The sequence below is a fragment of the Hypomesus nipponensis genome, chromosome 16 (assembly GCF_054491055.1).
Source record: "Hypomesus nipponensis isolate SF chromosome 16, ASM5449105v1, whole genome shotgun sequence".
In the NCBI taxonomy this organism is placed as follows: domain Eukaryota; kingdom Metazoa; phylum Chordata; class Actinopteri; order Osmeriformes; family Osmeridae; genus Hypomesus; species Hypomesus nipponensis.
The window spans coordinates 1,525,001-1,544,871 of NC_140376.1; the positions used below are offsets into that span (position 1 = coordinate 1,525,001).

The window sequence follows — 19,871 nt, forward strand, 5'->3', positions numbered from 1 at the left end:
TCAGACAGTTGAAAGTGTCTCTGCGATGAGATAGCAGGAATCATAAACAAGTTTAATAAGGCCCTCCAATCATCTTTGTTAGGAAAGGTACTTTATCCTACCTTGCTGTCGGTCTTCCCTTCACTCTACAGCTTGCATCCTTCCTCCTTGTGCTCACACTCAACACCCCCCACCCGGCTCATTTTCTCTGAATACTGTCAAAGGAACAATTTGCATGGACCTCTCATCTTGAGAGCTTTTACTGCTCTCCTCAGTTTGTTTTCCTCGGCGGGCTCCAGGCATTGTTTGGTGTGTGTGTGTTCTCCCACCACTCCAGAGTAGAAAGAGTGTGTGTGGCAAGAGACTGACGTTGATCATGTCCACCGCCGCCTCCTCTTCCCCTCCATCTCTCCTCCTCCTCCTCCTCCTCCTCCTCCTCTTCCCCTCCATCTCTCCTCCTCCTCCCCTCCATCTCTCCTCCTCCTCTTCCCCTCCATCTCTCCTCCTCCTCCTCCTCCTCCTCCTCTTCCCCTCCATCTCTCCTCCTCCTCCTCCTCCTCCTCCTCTTCCCCTCCATCTCTCCTCCTCCTCCCCTCCATCTCTCCTCCTCCTCTTCCCCTCCATCTCTCCTCCTCCTCCCCTCCATCTCTCCTCCTCCTCCTCCCCTCCATCTCTCCTCCTCCTCCTCCTCCTCCATCTCTCCTCCTCCTCCTCCTCCTCCTCCATCTCTCCTCCTCCTCCTCCTCCCCTCCATCTCTCCTCCTCCTCCTCCTCCTCCTCCTCATCCTCCTCCTCCTCCTCCTCTTCCCCTCCATCTCTCCTCCTCCTCCCCTCCATCTCTCCTCCTCCTCTTCCCCTCCATCTCTCCTCCTCCTCCCCTCCATCTCTCCTCCTTCTCCCCTCCATCTCTCCTCCTCCTCCTCCTCCCCTCCATCTCTCCTCCTTCTCCCCTCCATCTCTCCTCCTCCTCCTCCCCTCCATCTCTCCTCCTCCTCCTCCCCTCCATCTCTCCTCCTCCTCCTCCTCCTCCTCCTCCCCTCCATCTCTCCTCCTCCTCCCCTCCATCTCTCCTCCTCCTCCCCTCCATCTCTCCTCCTCCTCCTCCCCTCCATCTCTCCTCCTCCTCCCCTCCATCTCTACTCCTCCTCCCCTCCATCTCTCCTCCTCCCCTCCATCTCTCCTCCTCCTCCTCCCCTCCATCTCTCCTCCTCCTCCCCTCCATCTCTCCTCCTCCTCCCCTCCTCCCCTCCATCTCTCCTCCTCCCCTCCATCTCTCCTCCTCTCGTCCCCCGCCCCCCCGTTTTGCTCGTTGAGATGTTGTCAAGCTATCCCACCGTGGGCAGGAGTGAGGAGCAAACAGACCTGCCTGCCTCCCTCTCACAGGGTCAGGAGGAGCAGCAGCAGACCTGCCTCCCTCTCACAGGGTCAGGAGTGTTTCTGTCTGTGCTTCTCATCTCTCTGTATGACATTGTAGAAAAAACACTGCTGTCATTTAGGGTGTTTATTCCCGTTTATTCAAGGTCAGGAGACAGGTTGTGTTGAGTTGAGGGTGTCTCAGAGCTTTTAGTTTGGGGAAGAGAGAGACTACAGTCTCTGTAGGGCAGGGGGGACTGTACAAACAATAAACACGACTGACAGGACATCCAGATGCCTGGTCTGATCTGATGATTTCTCCTTCTGATTTAATCAGCAGAAACCCTTCACTTATTATCTCCGTCCTCTAGTCCCCGCTCAGACTCACTGTGACTCACTTGGCCTCTATCTTTGGAGCCTCACAAACCAGGGCCACAAGGGTCTCGCCCAGCCTCACAACCCAGGGCCACAAGGGCCTCGCCCAGCCTCACAGGCAGGGCCACAGGAGCCTCGCCCAGCCTCACAGGCAGGGCCACAGGAGCCTCGCCCAGCCTCACAGGCAGGGCCACAGGAGCCTCGCCCAGCCTCACAGGCAGGGCCACTTTCTCCACCTCTTCTGAAAAAAAAAAAAAATCAGTCTGGCAAAAATGGACGGAAAGTTTTGATCACGCTTAGGGCATCTGTTTTTTAGTGGACTGTGACACACCCCACTCACCTCGACACCCCCCCACACACAGACTAGCCCCCTCCACCCCCCCCACACACAGACTAGCCCCCCCCACCCCCCCCACACACAGACTAGCCCCCCCCACCCCCCCCACACACAGACTAGCCCTCCCCACCCCCCCCACACACAACACACCACAAACAGCTCCTGGACGTCTATCCAGCTACAGTTGCCTCAGTAGGTGTCTAATGGAGGAAACCGTCCAACTGTAACCGTGAATTGGATAATTAAATCACACACACACTGTACACACACATTGTACACACACACCATACACACACAAACACAACAAGAGACACAAACAAAGTCACATGCACACATATTTATGCCTGAATTCATTTAGGTGTCAGTTTGGGATCTAAAGTTAAGTGTTGTGCTGGTAGATAAGCAGACTGCCTCACCCCCTCCCTCCTCCCCTAATCCCCCCCCCCCCCCGCCGTCTCACCCCCCACCCCTAAGGGCCTAGAGCTTTCCAACACCTGCTCCTGAGAAACCACCAACAGGCACAACACACACCGGCCGTACACACGCACTGACACACACACACTGACTGACACACACACACTGACTGACACACACACACACACACACTGACTGACACACACACACTGACTGACACACACACACTGACACACACACACACACAGACACTGACTCACACACACACAGACACTGACTCACACATACACACACACACGCCCACACAGCCCAGGTCGCTCTCTCTGCACTGATGTTACCTCTCTCCTTGCTCCAGAAACCAGAACCCACAGTTAGACAAGCCCTCCTTCTCTCTGCTCTGTGCTCTGCCTGCATGCATGTAGAGGGATACCTTCTCCTGATGTCTGTTTAGGGCTCCTTTGTTAAGTTGTTTGTTGTGTTTAGTTGGAGTTTGGTTTACCCTGTCATGCATGTTTCTATGGTATACTAAGGGGCTCTATAGTGTGAGTCAGTCATTAGATGGAAGCAGCTTTGCTCCTCTCTGGAGAAGGCTCTACGATGATGTCATGTCATGATGTCATGTCATGATGTCATGTCATGATGTCATCCCCATCAGTGCCGTCTCTCCCTTCCCTAATATACCCCCCCCCTCCTCTTCCTTCTCCTGTATCCTCACCCCTCCTCCTCCCCCCCCCCTCATCTCCTCCCCCTCCCCCCTCTCCTCCTCCCCCTCCCCTCCCCCCTCTCCTCCCCCTCCCCCCTCTTCTCCTCCCCCCTCTCCTCCTCCCCCTCCCCTCCCCCTCCCCTCCCCCCTCTCCTCCTCCCCCTCTCTTCCCCCTCCCCCCTCTCCTCCTCCCCCCTCTCCTCCTCCCCCTCCCCCTCCCCCCTCTCCTCCTCCCCCTCCCAGATCATCAGTAACATGGAGGCCCAGGTGACCAACGGCCCTAACTCCAACAGCGCCAACGGGCCCTCCTCCAACAGCCGAGGCTGTGCCTCCCCCATGCAGACAGGGGGCGCCACAGACGACAGCAAGACCAACCTCATCGTCAACTACCTGCCCCAGAACATGACCCAGGAGGAGTTCCGGAGCCTGTTTGGCAGCATCGGGGAGATCGAGTCCTGCAAGCTGGTCCGCGACAAGATCACAGGTACGGGAGAGGGGGGAGGAGGGGAGAGGGAGGAGGGGGAGGAGGGAGGGGGGAGGGAGGGGGGAGGGGGGAGACATGGTCCAAGTACAGGATGGGGGACGGCCACCAGCAAGTCTCTCTCTCTCTCTCTCTGTGTCAGTGTTATATCAGTGTTGTATTAGTGTTGTATCAGAGTTGTATCAGTGTTGTATCAGTGTTGACAGCCCTGTGTATAATTATGGACTTCGTGTTGAGTTTCGCTGCCCGGCAGTTACAGAGGTTTTGTTGTGTGTTTACGCCTGTGTGTGTGTGTGTGTGTGTGTGTGCATGTTCACAGAGGTGTTCCTACTAAGTAGCACTTCTCCTGCTATCAGCTCTCTAATCCAGGACCCAGGTCTGTGTGGGTGGACAGGAGATGTGTGTGTGTGTGTGTGTGTGTGTGTGTGTGTGTGTGTGTGAAGCAAACCAGCTCTGCTATAATGCCACATAATGGCTTTCATTTTAGATCCTACTTAGTGACACTCCTCTCCGTAATCTCATTAAAGAGGCCCAGGGTTGAAGAGGAGCCCCTGTACCACTTACCAGCAGATGAGGGGGATGAGGCTGGCCCCACGGCCTGGAGGCTGAGGGGCTGGAACACCGGTCTGCCTCAGTCGGACAGACAGGCTGACAAGCAGACAGGCTGACAGACAGACAGACAGGCTGACAAGCAGACAGGCTGACAGACGGACAGACAGACAGACAGACAGACAGACAGACAGACAGGCTGACAGACAGACAGACAGACAGACAGACAGACAGACAGGCTGACAAGCAGACAGGCTGACAGACAGACAGACAGACAGACAGGCTGACAGGCAGACAGGCTGACAGACAGGCTGACAGACAGAAAGGCTGACAGGCAGACAGGCTGACAGACAGACAGGCTGACAGGCAGACAGGCTGACAGACAGGTGACAGACAGACAGACAGACAGACAGACAGACAGGCAGACAGGCTGACAGACAGGCTGACAGACAGACAGGCTGACAGACAGAAGCAAACAGGCATTCAGACAGACAGGCAGAAACAGCTCTATTCTTTGAGTGGTCCTCCTCTGCTATGCTGGGCCTTAGCAGCGTGGCAGTGAGGCAGAAAATGGGGGTGCGTACACCGGACTAAGACCTTGACTACACTCCCATCGCCCCCCTCTAACATTCACGTCATTTTCAGCCAGACGTCAAGCAGTAGAGAGTACAGAGAGAGAGAGAGAGAGAGAGAGAGAGAGAGAGAGAGAGATAGAAAGAGAGAGAGAGAGACTGAGACAGAAAGAGTAAACAAGAGAAATAGAAAGGGACAAACTAGGGAGAGAGTAAAAGAAAACTTAAGTTCTTGGCCCTTTCTGATGATGTCATAAACACCCAGCCCCTCCTCCCACGCCCCCCTGCTGTGCTCCTGTGTGTGGTCCCCATGGTACCATTTCCTCCTTCGAACTTCCGGACTCCCAGAGCAGAGACAGTGTCTCTGTGTGTGCCGCGAGGCACCGTGCCGCACCAGAGGGCTGTGGAGGAGAAATCGAAGGAGGAAGGAAAATGATAAACAGGGAAGAAAGGTTTGGAGGGAGGGAGGTATTGGATATCTATTTCGGGAGCTTGGGCACCTCTGCACTCTCCCTCTCTCTCTCTCCATCTCTGTCTCTCTTCCTCTCTCTCCATCTCTGTCTCTCTCTCTGTCCATCTCTCTCTGTGTGTGTCTCTCTCTCTCTCTGTCTCCCTCGCTCTGTCTTACTTTATTTCTCCCTCTCCCCTCGTCCACATATTGTAGTAGGAGTCAGTTTAGTCTGGCTGAGATGAACGTGATGGGCTGACCTTGTGTGTGTGTTGACAAGGTGAGAACACCTGAGAGCTGGTAGAGGCAGCTGTCTGGTAGAGGCAGCTGCCTGGTAGAGGCAGCTGTCTGGTACAGGCAGCTGTCTGGTAGAGGCAGATGTGTCTGGTAGAGGCAGGTGTGTCTGGTAGAGGCAGCTGTCTGGTAGAGGCAGCTGTCTGGTAGAGGCAGGTGTCTGGTAGAGGCAGCTGTCTGGTAGAGGCAGCTGTCTGGTAGAGGCAGGTGTCTGGTAGAGGCAGCTGTCTGGTAGAGGCAGCTGTCTGGTAGAGGCAGCTGTCTGGTAGAGGCAGCTGTCTGGTAGAGGCAGCTATCTGGTAGAGGCAGCTGTCTGGTAGTGGCAGGTGTCTGGTAGAGGCAGCTGTCTGGTAGAGGCAGCTGTCTGGTAGTGGCAGGTGTCTGGTAGAGGCAGCTGTCCGGTAGAGGCAGGTGTCCGGTAGAGGCAGGTGTCTGGTAGAGGCAGGTGTCTGGTAGAGGCAGCTGTCTGGTAGAGGCAGCTGTCTGGTAGAGGCAGGTGTCTGGTAGAGGCAGCTGTCTGGTAGAGGCAGCTGTCTGGTAGAGGCAAGTGTCTGGTAGAGGCAGCTTTCTGGTAGAGGCAGCTGTCTGGTAGAGGCAGGTGTCTGGTAGAGGCAGGTGTGTGGTAGAGGCAGGTGTCTGATGGGTTCTGCAGGCCACCGGAGGAGCCACACACACACCATCCCTGTCCTACGCTCTCTCACACACACACTCAGCCTTTACACACTGGCACACACACACTTACACACACGCACGTCATCGGCACCAATGCATGGGATAACCGCAGGGTCTCGAGACGGTCAAGAGATGAATGTCGGAGGAAAAAAGATGTCGAGTTGTTTGTGTGTATTTCTACAGCTCTGTACTGGTTTGATGAGGCTGTGTGATGGGGTCATCCAGCTAGCTACCTTGATGTGGAGAGTTAGCTGGTCTGAAGTGTGGAAGACTCAAGGACAGGAATCCTTTGAGGAGAAGAGCAGCACAGATGGCCATGCCGACAGAGAGCCGTGTTTGTCTTTTGAAAGACGTCTGTTGAAGCTGAAAATACGCATTCAAAAGACAGAAAACAGACACACCAAAAAAACAGGCATCCAGCCGGAACTGAACAGCCTGATCCTCGTTCTCACTCCCCTCTCTCTCTCTCCCTTCTCTCTCCTTCTCTCTCTCTCCCTCTCTCTTCTCCCTTCTCTCTCTCTCTCTCTCTCCCTTCTCTCTCCTTCTCTCTCTCTCTCTCTCTCCCTTCTCTCTCCTTCTCTCTCCCTCCCTTCTCTCTCCTTCTCTCTCTCTCCTTCTCTGTCTCTCTCCATCTCTCTTTACCTCTCTCACTCCCCTCTCTCCATCTGTCTCTTTACCTCTCTCACCTTCTCTCTCCATCTCTCTCTCTCCCTTCTCTCTCCATCTCTCTTTTTACCTCTCCCACTCCCCTCTCTCCCCTCTCTCCCTCTCTCCTCTCTCTCCCTTCTCTCCCTTCTCTCTCCATCTCTCTCTCTCCATCTGTCTTTTTATCTCTCTCACTCCCCTCTCTCCCTGCTCTCTCTCTCCTCTCTCCCTGCTCTCTCTCTCCTCTCTCTCTCTCTCACTCCCCTCTCTCACTCCCCTCTCTCCCTGCTCTCCCCTCTCTCCCTGCTCTCTCTCTCTCTCTCTCTCTCTCACTCCCCTCTCTCACTCCCCTCTCTCACTCCCCTCTCTCACTCCCCTCTCTCCCTGCTCTCACTCCCCTCTCTCACTCCCCTCTCTCACTCCCCTCTCTCACTCCCCTCTCTCTCTCCTCTCTCTCTCCTCTCTCACTCCCCTCTCTCACTCCCCTCTCTCACTCCCCTCTCTCTCTCCTCTCTCTCTCCTCTCTCACTCCCCTCTCTCTCCGTCTCTGACTCTCACTATCCAGCTCTCAGTTCATTCTCCTTTTTTTTTCTCCCTCTTTTTCTTAACACATAAATAAACAGAGCCGTGAGCCAGTCCTGGCTACATATTGAATGCAAACTTTTAATGGAATACATTAGGGACGTGTTGGTCCTTTGGCCATCGACAAATACACACACACACACCAGAAATGAAGATGACTGATTGGATGCCGACAAGCCAGGAGTTGGATCTTTGTCAGTTGGCCATTTTTCTAGATCCTGTTTCTGCAGCGCCTGCACTTCTGCCTGAGAATAAACGCATTTGTTTCCATAATGACATGGCAGAAAATAAATGACTTTTCATGCGCCAACGAGAATTGATTGCATCTGTGATGCTGGTATCTTGATAAAGAGTAGGCTTGACGTAAGGAGACAATCACCTCTCAACATTCTCTCCTCAATTCTCTGCTCCATAAAGACGGTGCACTGACTCATACAGACAGCCTGTCTGTCTGCTGGTGGGAGGAAAGGGAGAGGGTGAGGGGGGGAGGGGGGGAGACAGTGAGCATACCTGACAGGTGCTGAGATGAACCCGGTCTGGACACAACACAGAAACGCATCCTCCAGAGCTGCCAACGACAGCAGAAGACTCCGTTAACATTTTAGACCACCCCCTCCATTGCCCCACCCCCTCCATCGCCACACCCCCTCCATCGCCCCACCCCCTCCATCGCCCCACCCCCTCCATCGCCCCACCCCCTCCATCTCCCCACCCCCTCCATCGCCCGACCCCCTCCATCGCCCCACCCCCTCCATCTCCCCACCCCCTCCATCGCCCGACCCCCTCCATCGCCCCACCCCCTCCATCTCCCCACCCCCTCCATCGCCCGACCCCCTCCATCGCCCCACCCCCTCCATCGCCACACCCCCTCCATCGCCACACCCCCTCCATCGCCCCACCCCCTCCATCGCCACACCCCCTCCATCGCCCCACCCCCTCCATCGCCACACCCCCTCCATCGCCCCACCCCCTCCATCGCCACACCCCCTCCATCTCCCCACCCCCTCCATCGCCCCACCCCCTCCATCGCCACACCCCCTCCATCGCCCCACCCCCTCCATCGCCCCACCCCCTCCATCGCCCCACCCCCTCCATCTCCCCACCCCCTCCATCTCCCCACCCCCTCCATCGCCCCACCCCCTCCATCGCCACACCCCCTCCATCGCCCCACCCCCTCCATCGCCCCACCCCCTCCATCGCCCCACCCCCTCCATCGCCCCACCCCCTCCATCTCCCCACCCCCTCCATCGCCCCACCCCCTCCATCTCCCCACCCCCTCCATCGCCCCACCCCCTCCATCGCCCCACCCCCTCGATCACCCCACCCCCTCCATCGCCCCACCCCCTCCATCGCCACACCCCCTCCATCGCCCCACCCCCTCCATCGCCCCACCCCCTCCATCGCCCCACCCCCTCCATCTCCCCACCCCCTCCATCGCCCCACCCCCTCCATCTCCCCACCCCCTCCATCGCCCCACCCCCTCCATCGCCCCACCCCCTCCATCGCCACACCCCCTCCATCGCCACACCCCCTCCATCGCCCCACCCCCTCCATCGCCCCACCCCCTCCATCGCCACACCCCCTCCATCGCCCCACCCCCTCCATCTCCCCACCCCCTCCATCGCCACACCCCCTCCATCGCCCCACCCCCTCCATCTCCCCACCCCCTCCATCTCCCCACCCCCTCCATCACCACACCCCCTCCACCCCTTTCTGAGTGCCGCTCACCTGGGACAGAACAGTCACACAAGCTCTTCCGGGCTGACTGCAGATCTAGTGCTGCCTGAGGGCAGGCTGGGGTCTGTCTCTCTCCCCCCTGCCATGAGTGCACCGTTCCTGGGCTGGGGAGGCTGTCGCGGTCCCCAGTGTGGGTCCTTCCCCCGCACCTGCCTGGGGGCCGGGGCCCTGCCGAGGGGGGGGGGGGGACTCCCGTTAGGAGGCTCCTAGCAGTGGACCGCTGTCTGCCTTGACGTAGGCGGGGTGTCCCAGATTCACGGGAGATCCTTGGTCTGTCTGTCACGCACGCAAACACACACAGCACCCCCTGCCTCCTGTGCTTCACAGCCCACACGCTTCACCCAGGAGTCCAACTGGCCTGAGGCAGCGACGTCTCCCACGGAGTCGAGAGGACGGGGGGGGGGGGGGGGGGGGGCGGGGGTGGACCGAGGAACGACTACTGACTGTCACAGTTGCTGCTGCCTTGGCAACCCCAGAGGAAGACATCAGAGTGGGTGGAGAAACGAGGTCTGTGTGTGTGTGTGTGTGTGTGTGTGTGTGTAGGGCTGTGTAAAAGGGTGTTACAGTGTTACAGTAATTTAGTCACACGGAATGTGGGCGCGGGCCAAGCATGTGTTGTGATTTAATCTGGTGGAAGTGTTGGACTCCACCAGTGCCTGACTGCTGTGATCTGGGAGGCTGTCGTCTTCTTCTTTGTGAAACGTGGCAGCGTGTGTGTGTGTGTGTGTGTGTGTGTGGCTGAGCAGAGCTGGTTTCTCTAGCAGGGGAGTGGTGCTCTCAAGGTGGGTTAGGGTCAGCGGGAGAGAGGAGAGGGAGATTAGCAGATGAGAGGAGAGACAGAGGAGGGGAGGAGAGGAAGAGGAGGGGAGGAGAGGAAGAGGAGGGGAGGAGAGGAAGAGGAGGGGAGAGGAGATGAGAGAGAGATCAGCAGAGGATAACAGATTAGAGGAGAGAGACAAGAGAACAGAGTAGAGAAGAGAACAGTAGAAAGAGATCTCAGTCGTGTCGACGCTCTAAGCCACCGCATTGTAATGCTGCAGTCAGACCACCTGCTGTAAACATACTCATTTTCTCATCTCACACGTTAGGCAACCCGCTGCTCCCGAGGAAACAAATAAAGGCTTAGTCATCGCGCTGCTCAACCGGCAGTCGCCGGAGCGGGGAGCCACGTCTGTAATAGCTCTCATTTTGCCACACAGAAGCGCTCTCTACCCCTTTCAAGGTTACGTTCGATTCAGAGTACGACTGTATAACAGCCGCTTCGCTCGCACGCTGGGAGCACATGTCCCAAATGGACAATCAATTCAACAGAGCAGGCAATAAACATATTATTTATCTAAACACATCAACACCAAAAATATGCAAGTTTTTTCGTGTTTTTAACCACATCATTGATCCATGTAACGATGGATCAGCTACGGTTGGCAGCTACAACATCTCCATCACCTCCCTCCGTCGCTGTCGTCATTCAGACGCCTCCAGATTTCGAGGAAGGGGTTCGTCTGCTGGGGTGAGGAACTAGCCTCGTTAAAAGTTCATTACAGGAAGCGATGCATCATTTAGGTTAGCGGGTTTCAATCGACAATTATAGTCCGTAAGTTACTGTATCCATTAGGATAATTAATTGGCAATGGGTTAATATTACGTTTGCTGGTCCATTAGCGGTGTTTCCGTCACGTGTTTCTGTCGATGTGCTGCGCGTGAGACGGTGATAACATTTAGAGATGTTTGTCAGGAAAACTTACCAGAAAAACATGGATCAACTTGGATTCTGGAGACAACGAAACCACATAATGTCATATACTCCTAGTTATTTCGTGATTAATTTAAGATTGACTATGCTGTTACTACTGGTATCATTGCATACTCAAGGTGAAAAATTTAAAGTGTAATAATTCCACCTAATGTAAGCATTTCTAGTTACTCATGAGACACTTAGCTGTTAACTGACTGTTGGGATGATGCTCAGAGTAAAGTACTGGTCATGTTGTCACGAGGGCTGGTGCGGACTGCAGTGATTTACCCCATGCAACATTAAGGAAACAAGCGTTCCTGACAGCCAAACACTGCTTCTCTTCAACCATCTTGACATCTCAAGCACAAAGTGAGTCGGAGGCGATGAGTTGGGGATTTCCTGTGTCAGGGAAGGTCTCCAATCAGGGTGTGGCTGGGCCAGCAGGGTTAAGCTGTGTAGCTGTAGAAACATACAGAAACCACTTCATTCATGCTGGACTGTTCAGAGGTTCTGCCTTCACTTGTCCTAAGATGCACTGAGTGGTCGGGTAGTTCTGTGTTGAACTATGCAAAACCGAGGACAAGCAGCAAAGTGCTTCGCTGTGCTGGGCCTGTCAGTGTCAGTGTGTGTGTGTGTGTGTGTGTGTGTGTGTGCTGCAGGCAGGCAGGCAGCATGCTGGTCGATCCTGCTGGGTTGTGTTGAAGCTCAGAGAGCTGTTGTTATGACGATGTGGTGTTGTTATGACGATGTGGTGGTGTTATGACAGGACGAGTCCAGCTTGTGTGCCCAACGCCTGCATGTGTTGGCCCACGGATTCACCAGGGAGTGTCTCTCAGGCGCGCGTGTGTGTGTGTGAGTGTGTGTGTGTGTGTTTGTAGGCTACATGTTGCGTTGGTGTGTCTGGGCAGCAGCCATACAGAGCTTCCTTCCACTGCTGAGAGCAGCTCTGGTGCTGGTGGGCAGGAGCCCCCCTAGAGCCCCCCCTAGAGCCCCCCCTGGAGCCCCCCCTGGAGCCCCCCTAGAGCCCCCGTAGAGTTTCTGCAGCTGCTTTACTCCCCCCCCCCTACACACACACCACTACGAAACACACGCTGCTTCGCCCCCTGCCTCCTTGGCCACACACACACACCTGCAAACCTGCCATGCTGTGTGAATCGATGTGATCTCTGGTCCTCACGGCGCACAGACAGAAAATATGTCAGCCGTTGGTTTAGCAGCTTAGATACCACATGCCAGTCCACACAAGAGAGAGACAACAGGAGGAGACGGAGGAGGGAGGAGAAGAGAGAGACAACAGGAGGAGGGAGGGAGGAGGGAGGAGAAGAGAGGACTGGATAGTGGAGTAGCTTTAGTCTGCGATGCAGAAAAAGCCCCATTGCGCCATATTAAGCGATGCACTTTGTGACGTTCCACAGTGGATCCGCTGCTGCCTGTTCTGGTTAACGAGGAGCAGAAGAGCTGTTCTTCCGTAAAGGGCTGGGGAAGGGAAGCGGGGTAGCAGGGGGTAGTGTGTGTAGCTCCCCTGCAGCTACCCCGGCTGGCAGTGTGTGTCTGTGTGTGTCTGTGTGTGTGTCTGTGTGTGTGTGTCTATGTGTGTGTGTGTGTGTGTGAACTAAGTCTCCAAGACCTCCGCCTGAGGAGAAAGTCCAAGATGGCTGCCAACACTTGTTTACTGTCAAAAACAATCTGGTGTTTTTTCTCTCCTCTTCTGAATGCCTCCCCTCTCCCACCCCACCCCCCCCCCCCCCACCCCCATAGTTGTAAGAATAATATTTGTGGTTGTTTGGAAAACGTACACATACCGGATGTAAAATATATCTGCTCGGTTTGAAAAAGAGACCAGACCTGTCCTTCTGCTCTCTCTGTTCCAGGGCAGAGCTCCTCTCCTCCTCTGCTGACGTCTTCTGCTCTCTCTGTTCCAGGACAGAGCCTGGGTTACGGCTTCGTCAACTACATCGACCCCAAGGACGCAGAGAAAGCCATCAACACACTCAATGGTCTCCGTTTGCAGACTAAGACCATCAAGGTGAGACATACTTCCTGTTTCCTGTCGTTCACTGCTGGCTTCCCTCCGGAACCGCACCAGATCAACTCTGTCTAGTTAGAACACAGCAGAGAGAAGTCACTTTACAGACATGTGATGTCTGATGTCATGTGATGTCTGAGGTCATGTGATGTCTGTAAATCCCAAAATGCTTTGGGATATGGTTGACTTTGTTTCACAGACTGAAGGGGGGAGGTAGGGAGGGAGGAATTAAAGGCCAATCAGAATCAAAGCCAGAGACGTTTTAGAAGCCAGAGGGACAGCTGATATGCAAATCCACCTTTAAATGTCAGAACGTAAAGGTGAAACTTTAAAGACTTTCTCAGGGAAGAGAGGGACTAAAACCTTCACCACGCGTTGTTCAAAGTTAAATAGAGGATTCGATTAATATTCTGATTTACAGAACATTACCAACGCGAATCGTGTCGAAGTAGCCCTGAAGAATGAGTACACCATATTAAGTATGCAGCCTGCATGTCCTTGGGGAGATCGTAACAAGAAACTGCAGAACACTGGGGAGAACACGCCAGAAAAGACCCTGGAAAACAGGACTTGTCACTTATCGGCGCTGCTTTGCGATTTAAATGGAACGGTAATCTGCTATTCTGGCATAATCCCTGGCCTCTTGCTAACATAACTGTAATTTAATCTGACGGGATTACACAAGCGATCTGAACGGGGGAATCCCATACAGAATCTCCCCCAGTCCGAAAGGGGGGGGGGTGTTAGGAAGGAAACCACCCTGAGATGAATCAGCCATATCTGGGTTGGTCTCAAGACAGAACTGCCTGGGCTCTTTGATGCAGCTGAGGAGGGGGAGGCAGAACCAGAGGAGGGTGTGTGCGTGTGTGTGTGTGTGTGTGTCTGTGCGTGTGTGTGTGTGTCTGTGCGTGTGTGTGTGTGTGTCTGTGCGTGTCTGTGTGTGTGTGTGTTACTCCAGCACTGGTCTCACTCCTGGAGAGGCCAGAGGACAAGATGAGTCATAGGGGGTCTGTGTTCTTCTTCACTTTTTCCCTATCTATCTTTCAAATGTATATTCAGATCAGGCAGCAAAGGGTCATGCCAGCTCCCTGGTTCACACACACACACACACACGTGTCTTCAGCGGGTAGCGTGCAAGGGCGAGTCTCCAGAGGGTCGCAGGAAACAGCCTACTGCACAGTTTCTAGACGACGCTGTCAGAAGCTGTAGCATCCTCCCAGTCTCTCTCTCACAGTGCACTCACCAAACCCCCTCCCTCGCTTCCTATCTCAAGCTAAAGTCTATTTAGAGCCACACGCACACACCCTAGCCCAGCCTCTTCCCTCCCTGGGTAACAAAGTGAAAGCAGCCGTCCATGTCTATCATGCAGTAACACACACAGTCCACACAACAGGCCCACCAGCCTGGACACGCTCCCACACACACACACACACACACCGTTGTCCTTTCTTCAGTCCGTCTGTCCAGCCTGCCCAGCCGTGCATAGCAGCATCAGAGCTTCCCTGCCTGTCAGAGAGAGGAGAACAATCTCCCTCAGCCCAGACAAAACAACCTGCCCCTCCACACTGCCTCCACACTGCCTCCACACTGCCCCCACACTGCCCCCACACTGCCCCCACACTGCCCCCACACTGCCTCCACACTGCCTCCACACTGCCTCCACACTGCCTCCACACTGCCCCCACACTGCCTCCACACTGCCTCCACACTGCCCCCACACTGCCCCCACACTACCTCCACACTGCCTCCACACTGCCCCCACACTGCCCCCACACTGCCCCCACACTGTCTCCACACTGCCTCAACACTGCCTCCACACTGCCTCCACACTGCCTCCACACTGCCTCAACACTGCCTCCACACTGCCTCCACACTGCCTCAACACTGCCTCCACACTGCCTCCACACTGCCTCCACACTGCCTCCACACTGCCCCCACACTACCTCCACACTGCCTCCACACTGCCCCCACACTGCCCCCACACTGTCTCCACACTGCCTCCACACTGCCCCCACACTGCCCCCACACTGCCCCCACACTGCCTCCACACTGCCTCCACACTGCCCCCACACTGCCCCCACACTGCCCCCACACTGCCTCCACACTGCCTCCACACTGCCCCCACACTGCCTCCACACTGCCCCCACACTGCCTCCACACTGCCCCCACACTGCCTTCACACTGCCCCCACACTGCCTCCACACTGCCCCCACACTGCCTCCACACTGCCCCCACACTGCCTCCACACTGCCTCAACAGCACTTCAGTTCTGCGTGTCCCTGGTTTGGGTGGGACTTCCTGTTCAGAGAACCAGTCAAATCTCAACACGAGGACAGTTAACCTGACTCCTAGTATCAGGCCAGTGTTGAGCGTGTTCCAGGGTCATTATCGTGTCATGTGATCAAAGTTATCCATCCCCAGCCCCCTCCCCAGCCCCCCCCTCTCTGTAATGTGTAATAACTAACACTGACACAGATGGTTCCTCAAGGTTAGTTAGCACTTTGCTTCCTCTGGTCCTAACACAGGTACATCCTCGGGGACTCCTTCAATGTCTTGTACACGCACACACACGCACACACACTCACACACGCACACACATGCACACACACTCACACACACACAGCGGTGTCTTTCTGGAGTCTTTTTCTGGGGTTGTGTGGTTACTTCCTCCATGACACCTCCAAGTTTCCCAGCTGCTGTGGAGAGGACTTCCTGTGGTGATGACTTCCTGTGGAGGTGTGATGGGGGAGGAGCCTGGAGGAGACAGGAGCTGGGAGACGTGCAGAGAGGGACACACACACACACACACACAACCTCCACACATATTCTTCTGACTCACACACATTCACACACTCCGGCTCTTCCACTCCCTCCTCACTTTCACACAACCACGTCTCACTGCTGCTAGAGGTGTTGATGGATGAGACATCTGGAGCAGGCTGACAAGGAGAGAGAGCGAGCAAGGGAGAGAGGAGGAGGAGGAGGGAAAGAGAGGAGGGAGAGAGAGCAAGGAGAGAGGAGAGAGAGAGGAGAAGGAGGGAGAGAGAGCAAGGAGAGAGGAGAGAGAGAGGAGAAGGAGGGATAGAGAGAAGGGAGTGAGAGAAAGAAGGAGAGAGGAGGGAGAGAGAGGAGAAGGAGAGAGAGAGGAGGGAGAGAGGAGGAGGGAGAGAGGAGGAGGAGGAAAGGAGGGATGGAGGAGAAGGAGGAGAGAGAGGAAGAGGGAGACAGAAAGAGGGAGAGAGAGGAGGGAAAGAGGAAGAGGGAGAGAGGAAGACCTCCTCCACTTCCTCCTGACTGAACCTCTCTCTCCATCTCCTGCTCTCTCTTCTTCCTTTTATAAAATTACATTCAACTGTTGGAATCTCATATCAACCTCTCTCCCCCTCCCCTCCCAGGTGTCCTATGCAAGGCCCAGCTCTGCCTCCATCCGGGATGCTAACCTGTACGTGAGCGGCCTGCCCAAGACCATGACCCAGAAGGAGCTGGAGCAGCTGTTCTCTCAGTACGGACGCATCATCACCTCACGCATCCTGGTGGACCAGGTCACAGGTATCCATGGGGCAGCTCTTACACACACACACACACACTCACACACACTCTCACACACACACTCACACACAAACTAATTGACCTAAGCAGAAGAAGTCAGTGTTGGCTGTGTTCAGCAGCCTGGCATGTGTGTCCCCTGAGAGAGAGAGCAGGTCTGCTTATCTATCTGGCTCCACAACCACAACACAACCATGACAGTACAACAGTCACATGGCAACAGTCACATGGCAACTGTCACATGGCAACACAGCTGCTCCACTGCTCAGATGAGTCAGAGGTTCCCTCGCTGTTTAGTCAGGGAAGGATTCTGGTTTTGAAATGATTTCAGATGGTATCACACACCTCAGGTCAGGCACCACACACACCCTCTCCCTCACACGCACACACACCCTCTCCCTCACACACACACCCTCTCCCTCACACACACACACACCCTCTCCCTCACACACACACCCTCTCCCTCACACACACACACCCTCTCCCTCACACACACACCCTCTCCCTCACACACACACCCTCTCCCTCACACACACACCCTCTCCCTCACACACACACCCTCTCCTTCACACTCATTCAGTGGGTCTATTGTAATCTCTGTTTCTGTGACACACATGCCAAATCCCCTGGTGCGCACACCCCCCCCCCCCCCACCCCACCCCTGCGAGGGTTGGGGATCCGCTAGAGGAATTTTAATGACTAATTAATTTAAGTTGCTGGTGATTAAGAAACGTTGCAGATTTGAGCGGGAGCTGGCGAGCTGGGGAGCAGGGGAGCTGGGGGCTACCTCGCTCTTTGCTGCCACGGAAGAAGAGGACAGGATCACACTCCCACCTGACTCAAACAGGAGTCAGAGAGAGTCAGAGAGGAAGAGGGAGTCAGAGAGAGAGAGGGGGGAGAGAGTCAGAGAGGAAGAGAGAGTCAAAGAGGAAGAGGGAGTCAGAGAGGAAGAGGGAGAGAGAGAGAGAGAGAGAGAGAGAGTCAGAGGGAGAGAGAGAGTCAGAGAGACAGAGAGAGAGAGAGAGAGAGAGAGAGAGAGAGAGAGAGAGTCAGCGAGGAAGAGGGAGTCAGAGAGGAAGAGGAAGAGAGAAAGAGAGTCAGAGGGAGAGAAAGAGAGTCAGCGAGGAAGAGGGAGTCAGAGAGGAAGAGGGAGAGAGAGTCAGCGAGGAAGAAGGAGTCAGAGAGGAAGAGGGAGAGAGAGTCAAAGAAGAAGAGGGAGTCAGAGAGAGAGTCAGAGAGGAAGAGGGAGTCAGAGAGAGAGGGGGGAGAGAGTCAGAGAGGAAGAGAGAGTCAGAGAGGAAGAGGGAGTCAGAGAGGAAGAGGGAGAGAGAGTCAAAGAGGAAGAGGGAGTCAGAAAGAGAGTCAGAGAGGAAGAGGGAGTCAAAGAGGAAGAGGGAGAGAGAGTCAAAGAGGAAGAGTGAGTCAGAGAGAGAGAGAGAGAAAGAGAGAGGTGAAGGGGGAGAAGGCCTAGTCTGCCTCCTGTTAGACTACTAGAGTTATGTATCCCTGTGGAACAGCCTGGCCACGTGCTGATACCTTCCACCAGCACAGCATCTCTGCCTCCCCTAGTGTCTCTACCCTCCAGACCTGCTTGGTCAGCTCAACACAGGAGGTCAAAGGTCATCATACCAGCGCTTGGCTGCGATCTATAGCCCGGCCTTCAGAGCAGGCACCTCTCTGATCGATAGGAACCAACAGCACTGACCAGCGCAGGCTGCCACATGCTTTCACAAGTTCTCCCTCTTTAGTAAAAACGACTGTTCCCTGGAGTCCAGAGAAAACTGTTTCATGGGAGGTTAGATGTGGAAAACATACAGGGGGGCGCGCGCACACACACACACACACACACAGAAAGACGAGCGGACAGATGGTTTTAGCAGAGCACAGAGCACCAATAGGCTTCAAAGACCTGTGTGTCTTGTTTCCTTTTCAAATACCATCTGTGTCCACACACACACACAACAGCCTCACACTAAACAAGGACGTCTCTCTCTCTCTCACACACACACACACAGATTAGCAAGTTGGAGGAGAGAGAGGGTTTTTTTCTCTTTAATCTAATTTGTTTAATGTGGAACCCTACACGCTCCATACAGTTGGCAGTCATTTATCAGGACACGAGGAAAAAATGTTCATATTTGGTGTGTGTGTGTGTGTGTGTGTGTGTGTGAGTGTGTGTGTGTGTGTGTGTGTGTGAGCCCACACTTTCGAGGTTTGGAGAGGCAGCGTTCATCAGCCAGCCAGTCCTCTCCAGATTTCCCAGAGGGCCGCTTGCCTTTGACACCAACGGTGACTGAGTTTGTGTCCGAGGAGAAGAGGAAAAAGAGGAGAGAGAAGAGGAGAGGAGGAGAGGAAAGAGAGAGGAGAGGAAAGAGAGAGGAGAAAAGAGCTGTAGAAAGAGAGCAGAGGAGAGAGCAGTGCTGAGGTTAGCTCCGTCACAACAGACTCAGCCTCCTGGTGAGGTTGAGGAAGTTCTTAATAAAGCACGCCAGGTGTGTGAGGGACAGATAAGCCAGGCCGTTATGTAAGAGTGTGTGTGTGTGTGCATGGCTGTGTGTCTCTCCTTGTGTGAATGTATTTGTGTGTGTGTGTGTGTGTGTGTGTGTGCGCGTGTGGTGAGGGAAGTTGTGACTGGCAGACAGACAGACACCGGTCTGGAGACAGACAGACAGACAGACAGACAGGCCCCTCTCAGAGCAGAGGCAGAGTCCTGTCTCTGATCACATGACACCACACAGATGTTATGATTGGAACATGGACCCCTTCTGCCAGCGTGTACTAGTGAAAGGTGTGACACCCTCTCACCTCCTCAAAGTGCCAACACACACGCTGAAGGACAGGGGCCGGTGTCCGCGCACACACACACACACACAGCCTCCACTACCCTATTCACACTCAGTCTATAATAACACCTCCTCAAGTCATCAGTTAGTGGAGAGGCTGTGTGCGTGTGGCCTTCACGCAACCCTCAAGGCAGAATGACAACTTGGTTCATGAAACATATCAAGGCTGAGAGGTTGTGAAGAGTACCGCTCAACTGCTCTCTTCTCATTCCTACTGTGTGTGTGTGTGTGCGTCCTCAAAGTGAAACTGAAATAGAGTACTTGTTGATAAAACACACTGTTATGTTGCCTCCAATAAAGGTTCACGGCCAATCCAACAACACAGAATACAACAATATGTTGTTGTTTCTGCACAAGACAAACGTTTGGTTGAAATAATATATATCTATAGACTAGAGCCTCGTAGAGAAAGAGGGATGAAGAGAAGGAGAAAGTGGAACAGAGAGAAGGAGAGAGGGCAGGGGTGGAGAGAAGGACAGAGGGCAGGGGTGGAGAGAAGGAGAGAGGGAAGGGGTGGAGAGAAGGAGAGAGAGCAGGGGTGGAGAGAAGGAGAGAGAGCAGGGGTGGAGAGAAGGAGAGA

General features: G+C 54.7%; 1 protein-coding gene and 1 long non-coding RNA gene across 2 annotated transcripts in view; one reads left to right on the forward strand and one right to left on the reverse strand.

Annotated features, from left to right (window-relative positions):
- The window catches only part of elavl4 (ELAV like neuron-specific RNA binding protein 4), a 59,661-nt gene that overhangs the window by 29,301 nt on the left and 10,489 nt on the right, over nucleotides 1–19,871 (forward strand). The window contains exons 4-6 of the mRNA XM_084675781.1: nucleotides 3,405–3,645; nucleotides 12,799–12,902; nucleotides 16,298–16,451. Of these exons, the coding sequence (XP_084531907.1) occupies nucleotides 3,405–3,645; nucleotides 12,799–12,902; nucleotides 16,298–16,451 (499 nt within the window). The remainder of the gene's footprint in view (nucleotides 1–3,404; nucleotides 3,646–12,798; nucleotides 12,903–16,297; nucleotides 16,452–19,871) is intronic.
- LOC146254287 (uncharacterized) lies at nucleotides 7,528–9,227 on the reverse strand. Its single transcript, XR_014731457.1, has 3 exons — nucleotides 9,133–9,227; nucleotides 7,915–7,972; nucleotides 7,528–7,649 (listed from the first exon to the last, which is right to left on the reverse strand). It is a non-coding gene; the product is annotated as an uncharacterized LOC146254287 (long non-coding RNA).